The sequence below is a fragment of the Centropristis striata genome, chromosome 7 (genome assembly GCF_030273125.1).
Source record: "Centropristis striata isolate RG_2023a ecotype Rhode Island chromosome 7, C.striata_1.0, whole genome shotgun sequence".
Taxonomy (NCBI): domain Eukaryota; kingdom Metazoa; phylum Chordata; class Actinopteri; order Perciformes; family Serranidae; genus Centropristis; species Centropristis striata.
Genome location: NC_081523.1, coordinates 883,483 through 906,458, shown reverse-complemented (window position 1 = coordinate 906,458; position 22,976 = coordinate 883,483). Strand labels below are relative to the sequence as shown.

At 41.1% G+C, this 22,976-nt stretch overlaps 1 protein-coding gene across 1 annotated transcript in view; it reads left to right on the top strand.

The window, feature by feature from the left end:
• The window catches only part of LOC131975215 (protein NLRC3-like), a 35,875-nt gene that overhangs the window by 7,389 nt on the left and 5,510 nt on the right, over positions 1–22,976 (top strand). The window contains exon 6 of the mRNA XM_059337818.1: positions 2,610–2,783. Within this exon, the coding sequence (XP_059193801.1) occupies positions 2,610–2,783 (174 nt within the window). The remainder of the gene's footprint in view (positions 1–2,609; positions 2,784–22,976) is intronic.

Below are 22,976 nucleotides of genomic sequence, written 5' to 3'. Positions count from 1 at the left end.
TTTAAAGTAATTTAGGTTTTTTTCTTTCATTTTGTGTGATTTTTTTAGTTATTTTGTGACTTTTTTTCTGTCATTTCGGTCTTTCTTTGGTCATTTTGTGTCCTTTTTAGTTATTTTGTGTCTTTTTTGGTCATTTTGTGTCCTTTTTATTTTTTCTGTGTCTTTTTTTGGTCATTTTTTTGTCTTTTTAATTATTTTGTGTCTTTCTTGTTCATTCTGTGTCTTTTTTTTTAGAAATTTTGTGTCTTTTTTACGTAATTTAGTTTTTTTTCTGTCATTTTGTGTGATTTTTTTGTTATTTTGTGTCTTTTTTGTTCATTCTGTGTCTGTTTTTTTTTTTAGCAATTTTGTGTCTTTTTTTCTGTCATTTTGTGTCTTTTTTAAGTAATTTAGGTTTTTTTCTGTCATTTTGTGTGATTTTTTTGGTTATTATGTGTCTTTTTTGGTCATTTTGTGTCTTTTTTTAGGAATTTTGTGACTTTTTTTCTGCCATTTTGTGTCTTTCTTTGGTCATTTTGTATCCTTTTTAGTAATTTTGTGCCTTTTTTCTGTCATTTTGTGCCTTTTTTCTGTCATTTTGTGTCCTTTTTAGTTATTTTGTGTCTTTTTTTTAAGTAATTTATGTTTTTTTCTGTCATTTTGTGTGATTTTTATAAAGTTATTTTGTGTCTTTTTTCTGTCATTTTGTGTCTTTTTAAAGTAATTTAGTTTTTTTCTGTCATTTTGTGTATTTTCTTGGTCAGTTTGTGTCTTTTTTAGTTATTTTGTGTCTTTTTTGGTCATTTTGTGTCTTTTTAGTTATTTTGTCTTTTTTGTTCTTTTTGTCTTTTTTTGTTATTTTGTGTCTTTTTTGGTAATTTTGTCTGTTTTAGTTATTTTCTGTCTTTTTTTGTCATTTTGTGTCCTTTTTAGTGATTTTCTGTCCTTTTTTTTGTTATTTTGTGTCTTTTTTAAGTAATTTAGTTTTTTTTCTGTCATTTTGTGTCTTTTTTTGGTCATTTTGATACTGCCTCCAGCGGCCCTCAGGTAATTTGAGTTTGAGATCCCTGCTCTCAAGTAACGATAAACTTTAACAACACAGACACAAGGACACACTTCACAGGTACGCAATTAATTTGTCGCACTGCTCCTTTTGTTCAATAAACGGACCGCTCCAGTTTGACTGTAGCTGCACTAATGGCGCTAACGAAGCTAACCGAGCTAACTGAACTAACTGGACAACGGTGCCTGGACTCCAGTACTCAAAGACGAACAAAATTTTTAGAATAACAACATTTCTTACTCCAAGTTTTAGGGCTGCTGTGCTCATTTTTAGTTGTGCTGAAGCACCCCTAAAAATGAGCTAGCCTTGCCCATGGGATGCAATAAGTTGTAGATGTTTTAGAGAAGCATCTAAGTGTAATTAAATGTAATGTGGTGCTGTTAGACTGCATTGATAGTCCAGGTGCTGCCTCCCTTAGTGCAGCAAACGGCAGAGCAAACACTTTTTCCACCACAGTGAAAATGTTGTTTTTGAAAGGCTAAACGCCAGCAACAATAAACTGAAGCAGAATATTTCCTCAGATAAAACATGTTGTGAATCTTGGAAACGATTGCGTCTGTCTGCTTTAAATAAATGTGGACTTTTCAACGCTCTGAGGTTATTGGAGACGTTTGGAACGTCCCTCATCGTCCCTCAACATCCCTCTCTTTTCACCTTGTTCTTCATCAACATTATTGGGCTTTTTAAACCTTTCTGACACTTTTAGAAGCAGGTGCAGCAGCTGTTTGAATTAGAGAGAAGCCACTCCAGTCCAGATGGTGGCGCTAATTTACCTCTAAGCTGCTTTTCAATCGACAACACACAGAAGAAGAACAATAATAATAAAAAAGAGGATGAAAGAGAAGAGAGCGAGGCTCACCTTTTGTCCAAAATGTTTCCACATTGTAGAGTTTGAGTTTTCTTTGAGACAAAGTCAAAGAAGAGGTGAACTTTCCAGTAAACAAAGCCAACATCCTGAGAGCCCCTCCACCTCTACTGATCTGCTTTATCAGCTCTGTAGTAACGTTACATTGAGCACGCTCTGTCACACACTAGTGGCTCTGTTAGTCCCTTTGTAAACTAATATAATATGGACATCACATTGTCATATGGCTCCATGTCCACGTCCTCTAGCGTTCCTTTATTAGCAGAGAACGTCTCTCTCTCTCTCTGTGACTGCAGAGCATCTGTGATACAGCGAGGGGAGATCATCACTCATAGATGGGCTCCTAAAATAAACCACATGCTAATAATAGTGAATGTGTGTGTATTTAATGAAGCTCAACATGTGTTGTGTCTGTGTATTTAGCAGCTGATGTACTCAGAGAGCAGCTCATCACACAGTCAGCTGCTGGGACCTCCAGGTTCATTCTGCCAGTGAACCAGAGCTCAAAAAAGAGTTTTAGCTCCAAAACATGAACTTCAGCCCGTTCTATCAGTCAACAAATGATAATATTACAATCTTTAGAAGTAATTCTACTGTAAATGCATCATGAGTCAATAAATGAATTAAATGTGAGATGAAAAGAGATCAGATTAAAGTGTTAGAACTGGTTTTATTTAAATTTTTTATTATCTGTAATCACAGACTTTCTGACTGTTACCTCTCTGAGACTGACTGTGAAGTCGTGGCCTCAGCTCTGAAGTCCAACCCCTCCCATCTGAGAGAGCTGGACCTGACCTACAACGACCTGGAGGATTCAGGAGTGGAGCGGCTGTGTGCCGGACTGGAGAGTCCAAACTGCAGACTGGAGACTCTGAGGTCAGTTCCTGTGTTGTGCTCACACACAGTGTATATCTGCTGAATTTAACCCTTAGGGCCCACTAAGGACATTTTCAGCCATTTCAGAAATTTTTCACTTGATTTTTGGCAATAATTTTGGCTGTAATACTGCAAATGACATGATTTTTGGAAGAAGGGTTTCTTTTTTGATATATTTTGAAATTCTAATTTAATTTTTTCTAATGGCTCTATAATACACTGTTACGGTTGGAGGTGTGTTGTGTTTGTTTTTTCTTTTGTTTTCTTGCTTCATTATAGATCCGCCTCCTGCTCCTCCCAGTTGCTGTGTTTCCAGCCGCACCAATGATCTATTGCTAATTAGGTGTTAAATAGGCTGAATCCTGAAGCAGACGCGGCTGGTGGGCCATTGTTGCGCTGTGATTGTGGAAGTGTTGGCTGTTTTAGGTGAAACGCCTGAGTGCTGCCTGGAAGCTGGGGAAGGAGAACCCAGTTGGTCCTTATATCTTTGGTTTGTGTCCTCAGAGTGTTTTAGTGTGGAGGCATTTAGGTTATTGTCGCTGTCCGTTGGATAGTAGTTTTGTGTTCGCCGTATATAAATAAATCCTATTTTTCTATAACTCAACTTGCCTGGTTTTCCCTTGTTTCTTTAATATAGCTACAACATCAATGGTTACTCCCGAACCTCAATTTTGGGACGTAACATATTTGGGGGCTCGTCCGGGATAATACTTTATTAAAAAAGTAAGAGAGAAGTTGGTAATTTGTGGAGTTTGAAAATATATATATATATATATTTTGATAGTCGCATCTCAGTGTTCTGGTAAGTATTTGTTTCGGTTGTTTTTTGTCCAAGCCTTAATCTGATTAAACTGCTCCTTCCATTTAGACAGGGGAGTTCCCAGCTAGGCTGTTTCAGTCTTTCCGTCGGGTGCTTGTTTATTATTTTTCCTTTATTATTTTCGGAGTAAATCCTGGGCGGGGATTTAACATCTCCGTTGGGGGTAGCCGCTTCAGGGCTCACGCCGCTGATGTTCCGCCTTTCAAGTCGCCCCGAGCCCGGCACGCTCCAGAAGATACACAGGTAAAGTTTTTGGTTAGGTAGGCACTGAGGAGTGTGTTTGTAAGGTTGGACTGTTTGTGTAAACATCCGAAGTTAATACTGTGCCTTTCGGCACTGGTGGATGCGTGGGTTTGTTTGTTTGTTTTTGACGGCGTAGTGGCTGTGTGTTGTGTCGTGATTTGTTGGTAGCCGGTCGTAGCGCATAGCGCATGCTACGTTGTAGCACTGTGTGTTCAAGCTACGGTTGTTGTGTCTTCTGCCGACAATTCGAGTAAGCATGGCAGCATTTGATTTAGATACATTTGTGGCTGATCCATCTTTAGAGCAGCTTGACAACTGTCGCAAGTGTGATTTATGTGATATTGCTAAGTGTTACGGCATCCCAGTGGTGAGTTCACTTGCTAAAAAGGAGCTCAAAGCGGCTGTGCTGGATGGGTTGGTTGTGAAGGGGATTTTAAACGTGTCAGTGGATCCTATGTTGCCGGGTCTATCGGCCGGGGTTTTGACAGCCGTGTCCCCAGGTGAGAGCCGGTCTGATGCTCCGGTGGGAGGAGCGACCGAGCCGCAGTTGACTACCCTAACTCCGGGTGTGGAAGGTAAGCCGTTTACGTTGCCGCGTTTTGACCCTTTGTCTGTTGAGTCCTCAGTTAATTCTAAAATTGACGCCCGATTAAAGATGCGTTTGGCTCGTCTCCAGATGGAGAGAGAGGATCGTGAACGTGAGCGTGAGTTTGAGCTTCGTAGGGAGCTAGAGCTAAAGAGGCTGGAGGCTGACACAGCCATCAGAATGAAGCAGCTGGAGCTTCAGAAAGTGAACGTGGTGTCCAGCGTGTCTGATAATGTGCGGTCTCAGTCAGAGCCTCTGGCGTTTGATGTCAGTAAGTATATTTCACTTGTGCCTGTGTTCCGCGAGGCGGTGGTGGAAAGTTACTTTGTTGCATTTGAACGCATCGCTGTTGCTCTTGGTTGGCCTAAGGATGTGTGGGCAATCATGTTGCAGTGTAGATTGACAGGTAAGGCTCAGGAGGCTTGTTCCTCTCTGTCAATAGAGGACAGCCTTGAGTATGAGCATTTAAAAAGTGCAATTTTGCGTGTGTATGAACTGGTACCTGAGGCTTACAGACAGCGTTTCCGTGCCCTGAAGAAAATGCCCACCCAGACTTATGCTGATTTTGCCAGGGAGAAGGGCATGTTTTTCGATCGCTGGTGTTCTGCTTGTCAGGTTGATGACCTAGCCACTTTGAGAGAGTTGATGTTGCTCGAAGAATTTAAAAACTGTGTACCAGAGCGTACGGTGGTGTACTTAAATGAGCAGAAGGTAACGTCCCTGAAGCAGGCCGCGACACTAGCTGACGAGTTTGCGCTGACACACAAGGGTGTTTTTAACAGGGAAAGCTCTTTTTCCTCTCGTGTTGTCTCACGTAGACCTAACGTGCCAGTGGTAAGTGCTACTGAAATGGTTACTTCAAAACCAGAGTCTACACCAGCCAAATCGGAACGAAAATGTTTCTATTGTCACAAATTAGGCCATCTCGTTGCAGACTGTATTGTCCTTAAAAGAAAGCAGCCGAAGGGTGTGGGGTTAATAAAGACTGTATCCCTAGGTGCGAATCTCTCTGCTCTAAGCCAGCCAGATGAGTGTTTCAAACCTTTCATCTCCACTGCTTTTATTTCACTCACAGGCCAGGCTGAAGACCTACGCCCGGTCACTGTGCTAAGGGATTCGGGTGGCTCTCAGTCCTTTGTCCTTTCGAAAGTGTTGCCGTGGTGTTCTGAGTCTGCCTGCGGGAGAAGTACGATTGTTAGAGGTATTGGGATGGGTTTCGTGCCCGCTCCTCTTCATCGAGTACACATTAAGTCCGATCTGGTTTCTGGTTGTTTTCCTGTGGCTGTTCTGACTCGTTTTCCTATCGATGGTGTCGATTTTATAATGGGGAACGACATTGCAGGTGGAAAAGTGTATCCCACACCTGAAGTGGTGGATGTTCCTCTTCCTGGTGGTGCACAAGACAAGCTGTTTGACAGTCACCCTGAGGTTTTCTCCGTCAGTGTGCTGACCCGAGCTCAAGCCAAGAAGCAGCTAAGTGACCATGAGGTTGACCTGTCTGACTCTGTTTTGGCGGCTGCCTTTTCTGAAGACAGGTTGCCCCCTGTTGGTGAGACCGGAGGTTGCTCGTCATCACTGCCTGTTGAGACTACAGTGCCTACTACTGCTCCTTTGGCGTCAGTACAGCTAACTCGTGAGGAGCTGATTAAAGCTCAGAGAGAGGATAAATCCTTGAATAAGTGTTATACTGTTGCAGTGGATGAGGTCAGTAAATGTAATCATAAGCAGTCATTTTTTGTTGCAGATGGTGTACTTATGCGAAAATGGGTGCCATTGACAGACGAGGCTGGAGATGAGGGATGGGGGGCGGTCCATCAGATTGTGCTTCCAAGTGTCTGTCGCAAGCCTGTGTTAGAACTGGCTCATGAACATGTGTGGTCCGGACATCTAGGCGTCACAAAAACCTACAACCGTATATTGAAACATTTCTTCTGGCCAGGTATGAAGGCAGATGTTGTTCGTTTCTGTAGGGCCTGCCACACTTGTCAGATCGTTGGGAAACCAAATCAGGTAGTTCCCCCAGCTCCCTTGCACCCCATTCCTGCTGTAGGTGAGCCTTTTGAGCATGTTATTGTAGATTGTGTTGGTCCACTGCCCCGAACAAAGTCTGGTAACCAGTTTCTGTTGACAATCATGTTCGTTGCCACCAGATTCCCAGAAGCAGTTCCCCTGCGTACAATCACTGCACCTGCCATTACAAAGGCCCTGACAAAATTTTTCACAACTTTTGGATTGCCCAAAGTTGTGCAAACTGACCAAGGTTCCAATTTTCTGTCGAAGACTTTTAGGCAGACATTACAGTCTCTAGGTGTCACTCACTCTGTGTCCAGTGCTTATCACCCAGAGTCCCAAGGTGCCCTTGAGCGTTGGCATCAGACTCTAAATCCATGTTGAGGAAATACTGCTATGATACAGAGAGAGATTGGGATGAGGGCGTGCCATTTGTCCTTTTTGCCATCAGGGACGCGAAACAGGAGTCTCTTGGGTTTAGCCCAGCCGAGCTCGTGTTTGGTCACAATGTTCGTGGTCCCCTTAAAGTATTGAAAGAGCAGTTCATGTCAAGTTCGTGTAAGACTAATGTGTTGGATTTTGTGTCACAGTGTAAGGAGCGTCTGCATCGTGCTACTTCCTTGGCAAGGGAAGCTCTCTCTTTGTCCCAAGGAAAGATGAAAAGGTGGTATGACAGAAAAGCAGTTGAGAGGCAGTTTCAGCCTGGTGACCAAGTGTTGGTCTTGCTACCACTGCCTGGCTCTGCTCTTGCAGCTCGTTTTTCTGGTCCATATGTGGTGAAAAACAAGGTATCTGACACAGACTATGTTATCAGCACCCCTGAGCGCAGGCGAAAAGTTCGGCTGTGTCATATTAACATGCTGAAGTCTTACCATTCCAGAGACGTTGTCCAGGAGAGGCCAAAACTGGCTCCGGAGATTGCCACTCCTGTTAAGACTTCTGCGTCCATGGTGTGTGTTGGAAGTGCACATGATGATGGTCTCAGACTAGCTGATCTACAGTGTGGTAGGCTGCTAAACTCTGTAATTTTGTCTGACATTGATGCACATTTGTCCTACCTCCATGTAAGTAAAAGAAACGATGTAGTTAAGTTACTACAGTCTCATCCTATGCTGTTTGGCGACGTGCCTTCACGCACTAATGTGTTAGAGCATGATATTGAAGTTGGTTCTGCTCGTCCCATTAAGCAGCACGCCTATCGTTGTCCTCTAGAAAAGCGTCAGATGATGAAGCGTGAGGCAGAGTACCTGTTGGAAAATGGCCTAGCAAAATGTAGTCATAGTCCTTGGAGTTCCCCTTGCTTATTAGCTCCAAAATCTGATGGTACTCCACGTTTCTGTACAGATTTTCGAAAGGTTAACGCAGTAACTGTACCGGACTCTTTTCCTCTACCTCGCATGGAGGACTGCATAGATAGCATTGGCCCTGCAGCCTATATTTCTAAACTTGACCTGCTAAAGGGTTACTGGCAGGTACCTTTAACATCCAGAGCCTCTGAAATCTCAGCTTTTGTTACTCCTGATCACTTCCTCCAGTACACGGTTATGCCATTTGGTCTGAAAAATGCCCCAGCTACTTTTCAGCGTCTTATGCAGATTGTGCTAGGGGATGTTCCTTAATGCAAGGTGTATCTTGATGATGTTGTTGTGTTCTCAGATGGTTGGGAAGACCACGTTGCCACTCTGACCACAGTGTTTGAGCGACTTGCTAAGGCGTTGCTAACCCTTAATCTGGCCAAGTGCGAGTTCGGTAAGGCTACCGTTACTTATTTGGGGAAACAGGTTGGGCATGGGCAGGTTCGCCCGGTTGAGGCCAAAGTTGCGGCAATAATATGTTATCCAGTCCCGACCACCAGACGTGAGCTGCGTCGTTTTCTTGGCATGACTGGATATTATAGATTTTTCTGTAAGAATTTTCCAGTGGTGGTTGCTCCCCTGACTAAGCTGTGTAGCCCATCTGTTCCTTTTGTGTGGAATAAGAATTGTCAGCATGCATTTGAGGCTGCTAAGTCTCTCCTTTGCAGTGCCCCTGTCCTTGCAGCACCTAACTTTACCATCCCTTTCAAGCTGGAAGTGGATGCCAGTGCTACTGGGGCTGATGCAGTATTGTTACAAGATGGTGGGGGGAATGTTAGTCACCCGGTGTGCTACTTCTCAACAAAATTTAAGCGTCATCAGTTAAACTACTCTACTATTGAGAAAGAGACGTTGGCCATGTTGCTGGCCCTCCAACACTTTGAGGTCTATGTGGGTTCCAGCACCTCATTGGTCACAGTGTATACCGATCATAATCCTCTTGTATTTTTGTCCCAGATGTATAACCACAACCAGAGGTTGATGCGTTGGGCTCTGTTGGCGCAGAGTTACAACCTGGAGATCAAACACAAGAAGGGAGCAGACAACATCGTGGCGGACGTGCTTTCTCGTTGGTGAGGGTATTGTTAAACAAAAAACTGGTGAGCTATAGAGAACTTTAAGTCTGAAAGTAAAGGGTGAAACTAGTGTTGTGTAACAGTTGTGTTTTTGGTAATGTTAATATTCTGTATACCTGAGTGTAAAAACTACAAAAAAAAACAAAACAGAATATTGTTGTAAACTAATCTAGTAGTTTAGTTTTATGGGGGGAAGTGTTACGGTTGGAGGTGTGTTGTGTTTGTTTTTTCTTTTGTTTTCTTGCTTCATTATAGATCCGCCTCCTGCTCCTCCCAGTTGCTGTGTTTCCAGCCGCACCAATGATCTATTGCTAATTAGGTGTTAAATAGGCTGAATCCTGAAGCAGACGCGGCTGGTGGGCCATTGTTGCGCTGTGATTGTGGAAGTGTTGGCTGTTTTAGGTGAAACGCCTGAGTGCTGCCTGGAAGCTGGGGAAGGAGAACCCAGTTGGTCCTTATATCTTTGGTTTGTGTCCTCAGAGTGTTTTAGTGTGGAGGCATTTAGGTTATTGTCGCTGTCCGTTGGATAGTAGTTTTGTGTTCGCCATATATAAATAAATCCTATTTTTGGGGTGGTCCGTAGCGCAGTGGGTTACACAGGCGCCCCATGTGCAGAGGCTACAGTCCTCGCTGCGGCGGAGCCGGGTTCGAATCCGGCCTGAGCTCCCTTTGCCGCATGTCCTCCCCTCTGTCACCCCCTTTCTATCTGTCTCACTATCAATAAAGCCTTGAAAATGGCCAAAAAAATATCTTTAAAAAAAAAATAAATAAATAAATCCTATTTTTCTATAACTCAACTTGCCTGGTTTTCCCTTGTTTCTTTAATATAGCTACAACATCAATGGTTACTCCCGAACCTCAATTTTGGGACGTAACATACACTGTGTACAAGCTTACTACCCTTTCGAGCCCTTTTGGGCTGAAAATGTCCACCTCCAAAAAATGCTATAAAAACTTTACAGATTAATTTTTTTTTTTTTTACTTTTTTCTGCATAAACCTCTTAAACAACTTCTGCCCTGCTCAAAACTACCAAACATTCAAAGATTTTGAGAATTTTAACCCTTTTAATGCCAGTTTGATTGCACAATGTCACTGTTTTTCAAAGAAAAAACACAAAAAAATTGAGTTATTTTCCATATAATAAATAATTTTTGGCTGGGGCATTGGTTTTTATCACAGCCTTGGGTAGGTCAAAGATTAAGAACAAAATTGATTTTGATGCATTTTTAGTTTTTGTGTAGTGTCAGATTTAAAATGTAAAAAACCCTTTTTGGCCACTTGATAGCAGACATGTCCACTTATAAATAACGCTTTAAAAATATTACTGAATTATATGTTTTTCCAACTTTTTGGGGTTAAATCTTTTGATGTACTTCAGTCCTGATAAAAACTATCAAATATTCAATCATTTTCAGGATTTTAACCCTTTAAATGCCAGCTTGATTCCATGATGTCACTGTTTTTCAAATAAAAAACGCACAAAAATTGAGTTATTTTTCATTTCATAAATAATTTTTGGCTGGGGCATTTATTTTTTATCACAGCCTTGGCTATGTCAAAGATTAGCAACAAAATTGATTTTGATGCATTTATATTTTTTTGTGTAGTGTCAGATTTAAAATGTACTACCCTTTTATGGCAGAATCTCCACTTCCAAAAACACTATAAAACTAGGACTGCGCGCAGTACTGAACGGGCCCTCGCAGAGTGGAGCCGTCGGGGGAGGCGCCGTCATGGGAGGGCACATCGGACGCGGCGCTGTTGGCTCAATCCCTATGCGTACCAAATTGCGTGTCTCCTACCACTGTGCTTGTGGGAGGTGTAAAACATGTTACTTCCTGTAGCCAGCAGGGGGCGCTATGACTGTGTGTCACTATTGACCAGTGGGTATGTCCCGGGCTGGACCCTAATCACGTATGTGAAATTTGGGACAGATTGGACAATGTATGGTCAAGTTATACAGTCTTGTGTGTTATGGCGAGACGCCATATTTTGCCGCCATGCCACGCCCACATAGTGTGACAGGCGGTAAAGATTTATACAACTTTTGATCCCAAAGGCCTTATGATGCTACTGACCAAGTTTGAAGTCAATGGGGTGAAATCTGTAGGAGGAGTTCGTTAAAGTATGCGGCGTGGAAATGGGCCAAAACAGCAGGAAACGCCATTTTCAATCCAAGATGGCCGACTTCCTGTTCGTTTTAGGGTATGGGTTCTTGAGACTTTTTGGTGCGTCTTGCCATGATACATGTATGTACCAAATTTCGTGTCTTTACAACATTCCTGTGCGAGGGGCTGAATTTTCTTGACTTTCAAGGGGGCGCTGTTGAGTCATTTTGCCACGCCCATTCCCGCGACCACAAGAATACGTAAATTTCACCAGAGATTTATGTATGTTCCAAATATGGGGTGTTTTTGAATATGATAAAGCCCCCAAAAAGGCGATTTACTTTTGGGAATAATAATAACTAGGACTGCAAGCAGTACTGAACGGGCCCTCGCAGAGTGGAGCCGTCGGGGGAGGCGCCGTCGGGGGAGGAGCCGTCGGGGGAGGACACGTCGGACGCAGCGATGTGGGCTCAGTCCCTATGCGTCCCAAATGGCGTGTCTCCTACCACTGTGCTCGGGGTTGGTGTATAACATGTTACTTCCTGTAGCCAGCAGGGGGCGCTATGACTGTGTGTCAATATTGACATGTGGGTGTGTTCCGGGCTGGACCCTAATCACGTGTGTGAAATTTGGGACAGATTGGACAATGTATGGTCAAGTTATACAGTCTCGTGTGTTATGGCGAGACGCCATATTTTGCCGCCATGCCACGCCCACATAGTGTGACCGTCGGTAAAGCTTTATACAACTTTTGATCCCAAAGGCCTTGTGATACTACTGACCAAGTTTGAAGTCAATGGGATGAAATCTGTTGGAGGAGTTATGTAAAGTATGCAAGGTAGTCATGTGATGAAAGGGGGCGTGGATAAAAAATAAGGGGCGGGGCTTTATGAATTATTGTTTTATAGAAGTGTTAAGGGCTGGACTCTGATGAAGCATGAGAAGTTTGGACCCGATGGGACAAAGAATGGAGAAGTTATAACAATCTCGTGTTTTATGGCGAGACACCATAATTTGCCGCCATGCCACGCCCACATAGTGTGACCGTTGGTAAAGCTTTATACAACTTTTGATCCCAAAGGCCTTGTGATGGTACTGGCCAAGTTTGAAGTCCATGGGGTGAAATCTGTTGGAAGAGTTATGTAAAGTCTGCAACGTGGTCATTTTATGAAAGGGGGCGTGGATAAAACATAAGGGGCGGGGCTTTCTGAAATATTGTTGTTTAGAAGTTTAAAGGGCTGGACTCTGATGAAGCATGAGAAGTTTGGACCAGATGGGACAAAGAATGGAAAAGTTATAACGATCTCGTGTTTTGTGGCGAGACGCCATATTTTGACGCCATACCACGCCCACATAGTGTGACCGACGGTAAAGATTTATACAACTTTTGATCCCAAAGGCCTTGTGATGGTACTGACCAAGTTTGAAGTCAATTGGATAAAGTCTGTAGGAGGAGTTCGTTAAAGTATGCGACCTGGAAATGGCCAAAAACAATGACAAGTGCGATATTCAATCCAAGATGGCCGACTTCCTGTACGTTTTCGGGTATGGCTTCTTGAGGCTTTTTGGTGCGTCTTCCCATGATACACAAATGTACCAAATTTCGTGTCTCTAGGTGGAAAAATCCTATATTGTGAGGCTCTTTTGAAAATTTCAAGGGGGCGCTAGTGAGTCATTTTGCACGGTCCATTGCCGCGAATACCAGAATACGTAAATTTCACATGAGATTTGTGTATATTCCAAATTTGGTGAGTTTTGGAATATGATAAAGCCCCCAAAAAGGCAATTCATTTGGGAGAAGGAGAAAAATAATAATAGACGGACCAATTACAATAGGGTCCTCGCACCGTTAGTGCTCGGTCCCTAATAACTAGGACTGCGCGCAGTACTGAACGGGCCCTCGCAGAGTGGAGCCGTCGGGGTAGGCGCCGTCGGGGGAGGCGCTATGGGCTCAGTCCCTATGCGTACTAAATGGCGTGTCTCCTACCACTGTGCATGTGGTAGGTGTAAAACATGTTACTTGCTGTTGCCAGCAGGGGGCGCTATGACTGTGTGTCAATATTGACACGTGGGTGTGTTCTGGGCTGGACCCTCATCACATGTGAGAAATTTGCGACAGATTGAACAATGTATGGTCAAGTTATACAGTCTCGTGTTTCATGGCGAGACGCCATATTTTGCCGCCATGCCACGCCCACATAGTGTGACCGTCGGGAAAGATTTATACAACATTTCATCCCCAAGGCCTTGTGATGGTACTGACCAAGTTTGGAGTCAATGGGGTGAAATCTGTAGGAGGAGTTATGTAAAGTATGCAAGGTGGTCATGTGATGAAAGGGGGCATGGATATAGCATAAGGGGTGGGGCGTTATGAAATATTGTTATGTAGTGGGGCGGATTAGCTGAACAATCGTTCACTTTGTGATAAAAGCATGAAATTTGGTAGATGTGTTGGTGAATATGTTTCAAACAAATCTGGATATTGGGCCACCTCAAAAGCGCCCCCTAGTGGCCGTGGCAGGCATTTGTTATACAAATAAATCAATGATGAAAAAAAACTGCCCTTTTAATAATACCAACTGGTGATGAATTGTATATTGTTGGAAAGCCTGATTAGTCACCTTTACAACGAGGTACAGCTTGTATGGATCGTGCATTCATGGAATGAGCAACGGGGCTAAACGTGTGGGTAGCACCCCCCAAAAATGTGCATCACCAGTGGGGCGGATTAGCTCAATAAATCACAAGAATTGTTTATTTTGTGATAGAAGCACACAATTTGGTGGATGTGTTGGTGGATATGTTTCAAACAAATCTCTATATTAGGCCATCGCAAATTCGCCCCCTAGTGGCCATAGCAGTCATTTTCTTCGTTAAAATTACAAAAAATATTTAAATTATTTCTTAAAATATTTAAAAAATTTAAACTAAATATACAAACGTAAATTAAAAAAATGTAAATACACATATTAAATTAACAAAAATCCAGTTAGACACTCTTTCAGTTATTTTTCCTGCCCCACCACAATCGGGCTAGCCATTGAGCTAGCTAGCAAATGAGCTAGCTAGCATTTGCTTCCTGGGACAAGCAGTGCAGTGGACTGTCCATCAAGGTATGTCTAAATATTTTATTTCACCTGTTATAATTATGAATAAAATATGCTATGAACATCATAAAGGCTAAAGAGAAAAACAATCATCATGGGCCTTGGTGGAAAAGTAAATTAGCAAGATAGCAAAAATAGGTACTTAAGCTAGCTAGTTAGCTTGGAACATGTATCAGTGGCTGTTGGGTGTGAAAGCTTAATAAGACACTGTTAAATTATGTCCTGTGGAATGTGGACATCCCTCTCTGCACACACACACACACACACACACACACTATATGTAATGTCTCCTTTGCCCATGTGGTTCTTTTTAATCTTTTTTTAAATGTATTTTATAACTCCATCACAGTTAGTCAGGCGGCTTAGGACCAGATTTGAGAAGAAAGGGGACACGCCGGACAAAAGCACCAAAATTTTTCCACATGCTCTCTATCACCAAAGGTTTCAACTTTTGGTAGGAGCCACTTCATCAAGATTGCAGATAGGAGACGGCAGCCATATAAGCCATAAGTCTATGAGAACCAATATATCTTCCAAGCCACTTAGAAGGTCAATCTTGGTGTCAAAATATACATTTTCTGGGTCAAAGAATCATTTAAAGCTATTGAGAATATCACTGGATGACTCACTGTAAATAATTTGTTGATCAAGATCTGACATGAGATGAAAGCGTACCCTTGATTTTTTTGAGCAGTGTACATGGCAGCTAATCCACACTTTCCCGTGAACATTGATTCCAAACAGTTTCAACTCAGGATTCCCTGCTGCAGCACTTGAAGCGAGTTGCCCAGTCTGAGTGAAAATGAACATATCTATTTGATCAAATAATCATCTAGTGATATTCTCAATAGCTTTAAATGATTCCTGGACCCAGTAAATGTATATTTTGACACCAAGATTGACCTTCTAAGTGGCTTGGAAGATATAGCATTTCTCATAGACTTTATATGGCTGCCATCACCGCAATCTTGATGAAGTGGCTCCTACTAAAAATTGAAACCTATAATGATAGAGAGTATGTGGAAAAAATGTGGTGCTCTTGTCCGGCGTGTCCCCTTTATTTGGCTAAGCCGCCTGACTAAGTCACACACCTCAGTACAAGGATTTTGCCAGAAAGAGTAACCTGCTACAAGTAACCCTAGTAGAATTTTTAAAATGTATGATTTTTTTCTCTGTCTAACTGTGTTTTGTTTTTATTGTTGCAGGTCATACAATATTGAAAATTATTTTTTCTTTTTAAGGAGCAACAGAAGAATACAAGCCAAAGAGGAGGCCGTAGCCTGTGAATGGGAATATCAAGACCTAATAAAATATTATACAAAGTTAATGTTCTTTTCTATTAGACTGTAATAAAGCTTTTGTCACTTTAACATGTCTCTAAATTATATTTGTGGTGCTGAAAACATGAAACAGCAGCTGTAGGGTAGGCAAAGCATTCCTCGCCAGTAACCACCAGCGGCCATTTTTAAAAATGGCCGCTTTTAAATGGCCATTTTTAAAAAATGGCCGCCACAGCCATCAGAATTTTTTTTGCGATGGCCCAATATCCAGATTCATTAAACATGTATTCAGCAATGAGTGTACCAAATTTGATGCTTTTATCACAAAATGAACGAATGTTCAGCTAATCCGCCCCACTACACAGGGGATGCATTTTTTTGGGGGGTGCTACCCACATGTTTAGCCCCGTTGCTCATTCCATGAATGCACGATCCTTACAAGCTGTACCTCGTTGTAAAGGTGATTAATCAGGCTTTCCAACAATATACAATTCATCACCAGTTGGTATTATTAAAAGGGCAGTTTTTATTCATCATTGATTTATTTGTATAACAAATGCCTGCCACGGCCACTAGGGGGCGCTTTTGAGGTGGCCCAATATCCAGATTTGTTCGAAACATATTCACCAACACATCTACCAAATTTCATGCTTTTATCACAAAGTGAACGATTGTTGTAAAATATTGAGCTAATCCGCCCCACTAATGTAGAAGTGTTAAGGGCTGGACTCTGATGAAGCATGAGAAGTTTCGACCAGATGGTACAAAGAATGGAGAAGTTATAACAATCTCGTGTTTTATGGCGAGACGCCATATTTTGCCGCCATGCCACGCCCACATAGTGTGACCGTCGGTAAAGATTTATACAACTTTTGATCCCAAAGGCCTTGTGATGGTACTGACCAAGTTTGAAGTCAATCGGCTGAAATCTGTAGGAGGAGTTCGTTAAAGTATGCAGCGTGGAAATGGGCAAAAACAGCAGGAAACGCCATTTTCGATCCAAGATGGCCGACTTCCTGTACGTTTTAGGGTATGGGTTCTTGAGACTTTTTGGTGCGTATTGCCATGATACATGTATGTCCCAAATTTCATGTCTCTACGACATTCCTTTGCGAGGGGCTGAATTTTCTTGACTTTCAAGGGGGCGCTGTTGAGTCATTTTGCCACGCCCATTCCCGCGAATACCAGAATATGTAAATTTCACATGAGATTTATGTATATTCCAAATTTGGTGAGTTTTTGAATATGATAAAGCCCCCAAAAAGGCGATTCATTTTCCAGAAGAAGAATAATAATAATTCCTTCAATTTCAATAGGGTCCTCGCACCGTTAGTGCTCGGTCCCTAACTAGGACTGCGCGCAGTACTGAACGGGCCCTCGCAGTACACGCGTGTCGGGGCATGCTGCCGTCGGGGTGTGCTGCCGTCGGGGTGTGTGCGTTACAGGGGCCAGTTTATACCACCCCTATGAATTTCATTGCCTTAAGTCTTATGGTCTGGGCACAGTGGCACTCATTAAATTAAACTGCCGCCAGAGCGCCACCTAGGGGCCGATCAATAATATCTTCAAGGGTTATCCTCAGGAGGGCATTGACAATAAGTATACCAAGTTTGGTGTTAATCTGACCAACCACTGTGCTCGGGGTAGGTGTAAAACATAATACTTGCTGTAGCCAGCAGGGGGCGCTATGACTGTGTGTAAGTATTGACATGTGGGTGTGTCCCAGGATGGACCCTAATCACGTGTGTGAAATTTGGGACAGATTGGACAATGTATGGTCAAGTTATGCAGTCTCGTGTGTTATGGCGAGACGCCATATTTTGCCGCCATGCCACGCCCACATAGTGTGATGGTCGGTAAAGATTTATATAACTTTTGATCCCAAAGGCCTTGTGAGGCTACTGTCCAAGTTTGAAGAGAATTGGATGAAATCTGTAGGAGGAGTTCGTTAAAGTATGCGACGTGGAAATGGCCCAAAACAGCAGGAAACGCCATTTTCGATCCAAGATGGCCGACTTCCTGTACGTTTTAGGGTATGGCTTCTTGAGACTTTTTGGTGCGTCTGGTCATGATATATGTATGCACCAAATTGCATGTCTCTACGACATTCCTGTGCGAGGGGCTGAATTTTCTTGACTTTCAAGGGGGCGCTGTTGAGTCATTTTGCCACGCCCATTCCCGGGACCACTAGAATATGTAAATTTCAGCGGAGATTTATGTATATTCCAAAAATGGTGAGTTTTTGAATATGATAAAGCCCCCAAAAAGGCGATTCCAATTCCAGGATAATAATAATAAGAATAGACGGACCAATTACAATAGGGTCCTCGCACCGTTAGTGCTCGGTCCCTAACTAGGACTGCGCGCAGTACTGAACGGGCCCTCGCAGTACACGCGTGTCGGGGCATGCTACCGTCGGGGTGTGTGCGTTACAGGGGCCAGTCTATACCACCCCTATGAATTTCATTGCCTTAAGACTTATGGTCTGGGCACAGTGGCACTCATTAAATTAAACTGCCGCCAGAGCGCCACCTAGGGGCCGATCAATAATATTTTCAATTGTTATCCTCAGGAGGGCATTGACAATAAGTATACCAAGTTTGGTGTTAATCCGACCAACCACTGTGCTCGGGGTAGGTGTAAAACATAATACTTGCTGTAGCCAGCAGGGGGCGCTATGACTGTGTGTAAGTATTGACATGTGGGTGTGTCCCGGGATGGACCCTAATCACGTGTGTGAAATTTGGGACGGATTGGACAATGTATGGTCAAGTTATACAGTCTGGTGTTAGATGGCGAGACGCCATATTTTGCCGCCATGCCACGCCCACATAGTGTGACCATCGGTAAAGATTTATACAACTTTTGATCCCAAAGGCCTTGTGATGGTACTGACCAAGTTTGAAGTAAATCGGGTGAAATCTGTAGGAGGAGTTTGTTAAAGTATGCAACATGGAAATGGCCAAAAACAATGAATGCTGCGATTTTCAAACCAAGATGGCGGACTTCCGGTTTGGTTTGAGGTATGGGTCCAAGAGGCTTTTTGGTGCGTCTCCACATGAAGCATGTGTGTACCAAATTTCGTGTCTGTACGTGAAACCTGCTGCTGGGGCTAGGCATAAAAGTTGTTACTTCCTGTTGCCAGCGGGGGGCGCAATGACAGTGTATCAATATTGACATGTGGGTGTGTTCAGAGGTGGACCCTCATCACGTGTGAGAAATTAGGGACAGATTGGACAATGTATGGTCAAGTTATACAGTCTCGTGTGTTATGGCGAGACGCCATATTTTGCCGCCATGCCACGCCCACATAGTGTGACCGTCGGTAAAGATTTATACAACGTTTGATCCCTAAGGCCTTGTGATGGTACTGACCAAGTTTGAAGTCCATGGGGTGAAATCTGTCTGAGGAGTTATGTAAAGTATGCAACGTGGTCATTTTATGAAAGGGGGCGTGGATAAAGCGTAAGGGGCGGGGCTTTATGAAATATTGTCATTTAGAAGTGTTAAGGGCTGGACTCTGATGAAGCATGAGAAGTTTGGACCAGATGGGACAAAGAATGGAGAAGTTATAACAATCTCGTGTTTTATGGCGAGACGCCATATTTTGCCGCCATGCCACGCCCACATAGTGTGACCGTCGGTAAAGATTTATACAACTTTTGATCCCAAAGGCCTTGTGATGGTACTGACCAAGTTTGAAGTCAATTGGATAAAATCTGTAGGAGGAGTTCGTTAAAGTATGCGACCTGGAAATGGCCAAAAACGATGACAAGTGCGATATTCAATCCAAGATGGCCGACTTCCTGTACGTTTTCAAGTATGGGTTCTTGAGGCTTTTTAGTGCGTCTCCACATGAAGCACGTGTGTACCAAATTTCGTGTCTCTACGTGAAACCTACTGCAAAGGCTAAGTATACAACAACTTACCTGCTGTTGCCAGCCGGGGGCGCTATGACTGTGTGTCAATATTGACACATTGGTGTGTTCCACGCTAGACCCTAATAACGTGTGTGAAATTTGGGACAGATTGGACAATGTATGGTCAAGTTATACAGTCTCGTGTGTTATGGCGAGACGCCATATTTTGCCGCCATACCACGCCCACATAGTGTGACCGTCGATAAAGCTTTATACAACGTTTGATCCCTACGGCCTCGTGATGGTACTGACCAAGTTTGAAGTCAATTGGATAAAATCTGTAGGAGGAGTTCGTTAAAGTATGCGAGCTGGAAATGGCCAAAAACGATGACAAGTGCGATATTCAATCCAAGATGGCCGACTTCCTGTACGTTTTCGAGTATGGGTTCTTGAGGCTTTTTGGTGAATCTTCCCATGATACACGTATGTACCAATTTTCGTGTCTCTAGGTGGAAAAATCCTATATTGTGAGGCTCTTTTGAAAATTTCAAGGGGGCGCTAGTGAGTCATTTTGCACGGTCCATTCCCGCGAATACCAGAATACGTAAATTTCACATGAGATTTATGTAAATTCCAAATTTGGTGAGTTTTGGAATATGATAAAGCCCCCAAAAAGGCAATTCATTTGGGAGAAGGAGAATAATAATAGACAGACCAATTACAATAGGGTCCTCGCACCGTTAGTGCTCGGTCCCTAACTATTACTGATATATATTTTTTTCAACTTTTTTGGGTTAAATCTTTTGATCAACTTCTGTCCTAATCAAAACAATCAATATTAAATAATCATCAGGAATTTAACCCTTAAAATGCCAGTTTGACTACATTATGCTAATATTTCTTATGAAAACAAGATTTGCTGTGTTTTGTTAGATGTGTGTGTGTGTTTGCTGTTTCATGTTTCTAGACCTCACTGTAAAACTTGTAATGTCTAATAAAGTTACTCCTGTCATACAGAGCCATATATTAACTCTTTCAAGTCAATAAAAACATGGTCCCTCTTCTCATACTGCACTTCAAAGAGGTCACAGTGGAGAAAACAAAAACCACGGTTTGTAAGTTTCTGCACCTGGCTGGAGTCCTGTCACAAACTGTCTGTAGCTTTTTTTTTTAAGTGCCCATGTTTTTATTGACTTGGAAGAGTGCATATATGGCTGTATATGACAGTAGTAACTTTTCAAGTTTTACAGTGAGGTCAAGACACACAAAACAGCAAACACACACACACACATCTAACAAAACACAGCAAATCTGCTTCATAAGAAATATTAGCATAATGTAGTCAAACTGGCATTTTAAGGGTTAAAATCCTGATGATTATGCAATATTTGATGGTTTTGATTAGGACTGAAGTTGATCAAAAGATTTAACCCAAAAAAGTTGAAAAAAAATATATATCAGTAATAGTTTTATAGTGTTTTTGGAAGTGGACATGTCTGCCATAAAAGGGTAGTAGATTTTTAAATCTGACACTACACAAAAAAACTATAAATGCATCAAAATCAATTTTGTTGCTTATCTTTGACATAGCCAAGGCTGTGATAAAAAATAAATGCCCCAATAAATGCCCCAGCCAAAAATTATCTATTAAATGGAAAATAACTCAACTTTTGTTTGTTTTTTCTTTGAAAAACAGTGACATCATGGAATCAAAACTGGCATTTAAAGGGTTAAAATCCTGAAAATAATTGAATATTTGATAGTTTTTATCAGGACTGATGTTGATTGAAAGATTTAATCCAAAAAAGTTGGAAAAAAAAATATATCAGTAATATTTTTAAAGCGTTATTTAGAAGTGAACATGTCTGCCATCAAGTGGCCAAAAAGGGGTTTTTTACATTTTAAATCTGACACTACACAAAAACTAAAAATGCATCAAAATCAATTTTGTTCTTAATCTTTGACCCACCCAAGGCTGTGATAAAAACCAATGGCCCAGCCAAAAATTATTTATTATATGGAAAATAACTCAATTTTTTTTGTGTTTTTTCTTTGAAAAACAGTGACATTGTGCAATCAAACTGGCATTTAAAGGGTTAAAATTCTCAAAATCTTTGAATGTTTAATAGTTTTGAGCAGGGCAGAAGTTGTTTCAGAGGTTTATGCAGAAAAAAGTAGAAAAAAATATGAATCTGTAAAGTTTTTATAGCATTTTTTTTAGAGGTGGACATTTTCAGCCCAAAGGGCTCGAAAGGGTAGTACATTAAAGTGGGCCCTGAGGGTTAAGGAATTGAGGTTTTTTGGTCATTTTGTGTCCTTTTTAGTTATTTTGTGTCTTTTTTTGATCACTTTGTGTCTTTTTAATTATTTTGTGTCCTTTTTTGGTCATTTTGTGTCCTTTTTTGTCATTTTGTGTCCTTTTTAGTAATTTTGTGTCTTTTTTTCTGTCATTTTGGTTTTTTTAAAGTAATTTAGTTTTTTTTCTGTCATTTTGTGTGATTTTTTTGGTTATTTTGTGTCTTTTTTGGTCATTTTGTGTCTTTATTTTAGGAATTTTGTGTCTTTTTGCCATTTTGTGTCTCTTTAAAGTAATTTAGGTTTTTTTCTGTCATTCTGTGTGATTTTTTTTTGTTATTTTGTGTCTATTTTGTTCATTCTGTGTCTGTTTTTTTTTTTTTTAGCAATTTTGTGTCTTTTTTAAGTAATTTAGGTTTTTTTCTGTCATTTTGTGTGATTTTTTTGGTTATTATGTGTCTTTTTTGGTCATTTTGTGTCTTTTTTTTAGGAATTTTGTCTCTTTTTTTCTGTCATTTTGTGTCTTTCTTTGGTCATTTTGTATCCTTTTTAGTTATTTTGTGTCTTTTTTGTTCATTCTGTTTCTTTTTTTTTAGTAATTTTGTGCCTTTTTTCTGTCATTTTGTGCCTTTTTTCTGTCATTTTGTGTCTCTTTAAAGTAATTTAGGGTTTTTTTGTCATTTTGTATCCTTTTTAGTTATTTTATGTCTTTTTTTGGTCATTTTGTGTCCTTTTTAGTAATTTTGTGTCTTTTTTTGGTCATTTTGTGTCTTTTCTTAAGTAATTTAGATTTTTTTTGGTCATTTTGTGTCTTTTCTTAAGTAATTTAGGTTTTTTTGGTCATTTTGTGTCCTTTTTAGTAATTTTGTCTCTTTTTTGTGTCATTTTCTTTCTTTTTTTTAAAAGTAATTTAGGTTTTTTTTGTGATTTTGTGTCTTTTTTGTCATTTTGTGTTCTTTTTAGTAATTTTGTGTCCTTTTTCTGTCATTTTGTTTCTTTTTTTAAAGTAATTTTGGATTTTTTGGTCATTTTGTGTCGTTTTTAGTAATTTTGTGTATTTTTTCTGTCATTTTGTGTCTTTTTCAGTAATGTTGTGTCTTTTTTCTGTCACTTTGTGTGATTTTTTTTAGCAATTTTGTGTCTTTTTTCGTCATTTTGTGTGATTTTTTTAGTCATTTTGTGTCTTTTTTTGTCATTTTGTGTCTTTTTTAGTTATTTATGTCTTTTTTTGGTAATTTTGTGTCTTTTTAGTAATTTTGTGTCTTTTTTGTTCATTCTGTGTCTTTTTTAGTGAATTTTTTGTCTTTTTTAAGTAATTTAGTTTTTTTTCTGTCATTTTGTGTGATTTTTTTAGTTATTTTGTGTCTTTTTTAAGGAATTTAGTTGTTTTTTTTGTCATTTTGTGTCTTTTTAGTTATTTTGTGTCTTTTTTGTCATTTTGTGTTCTTTTT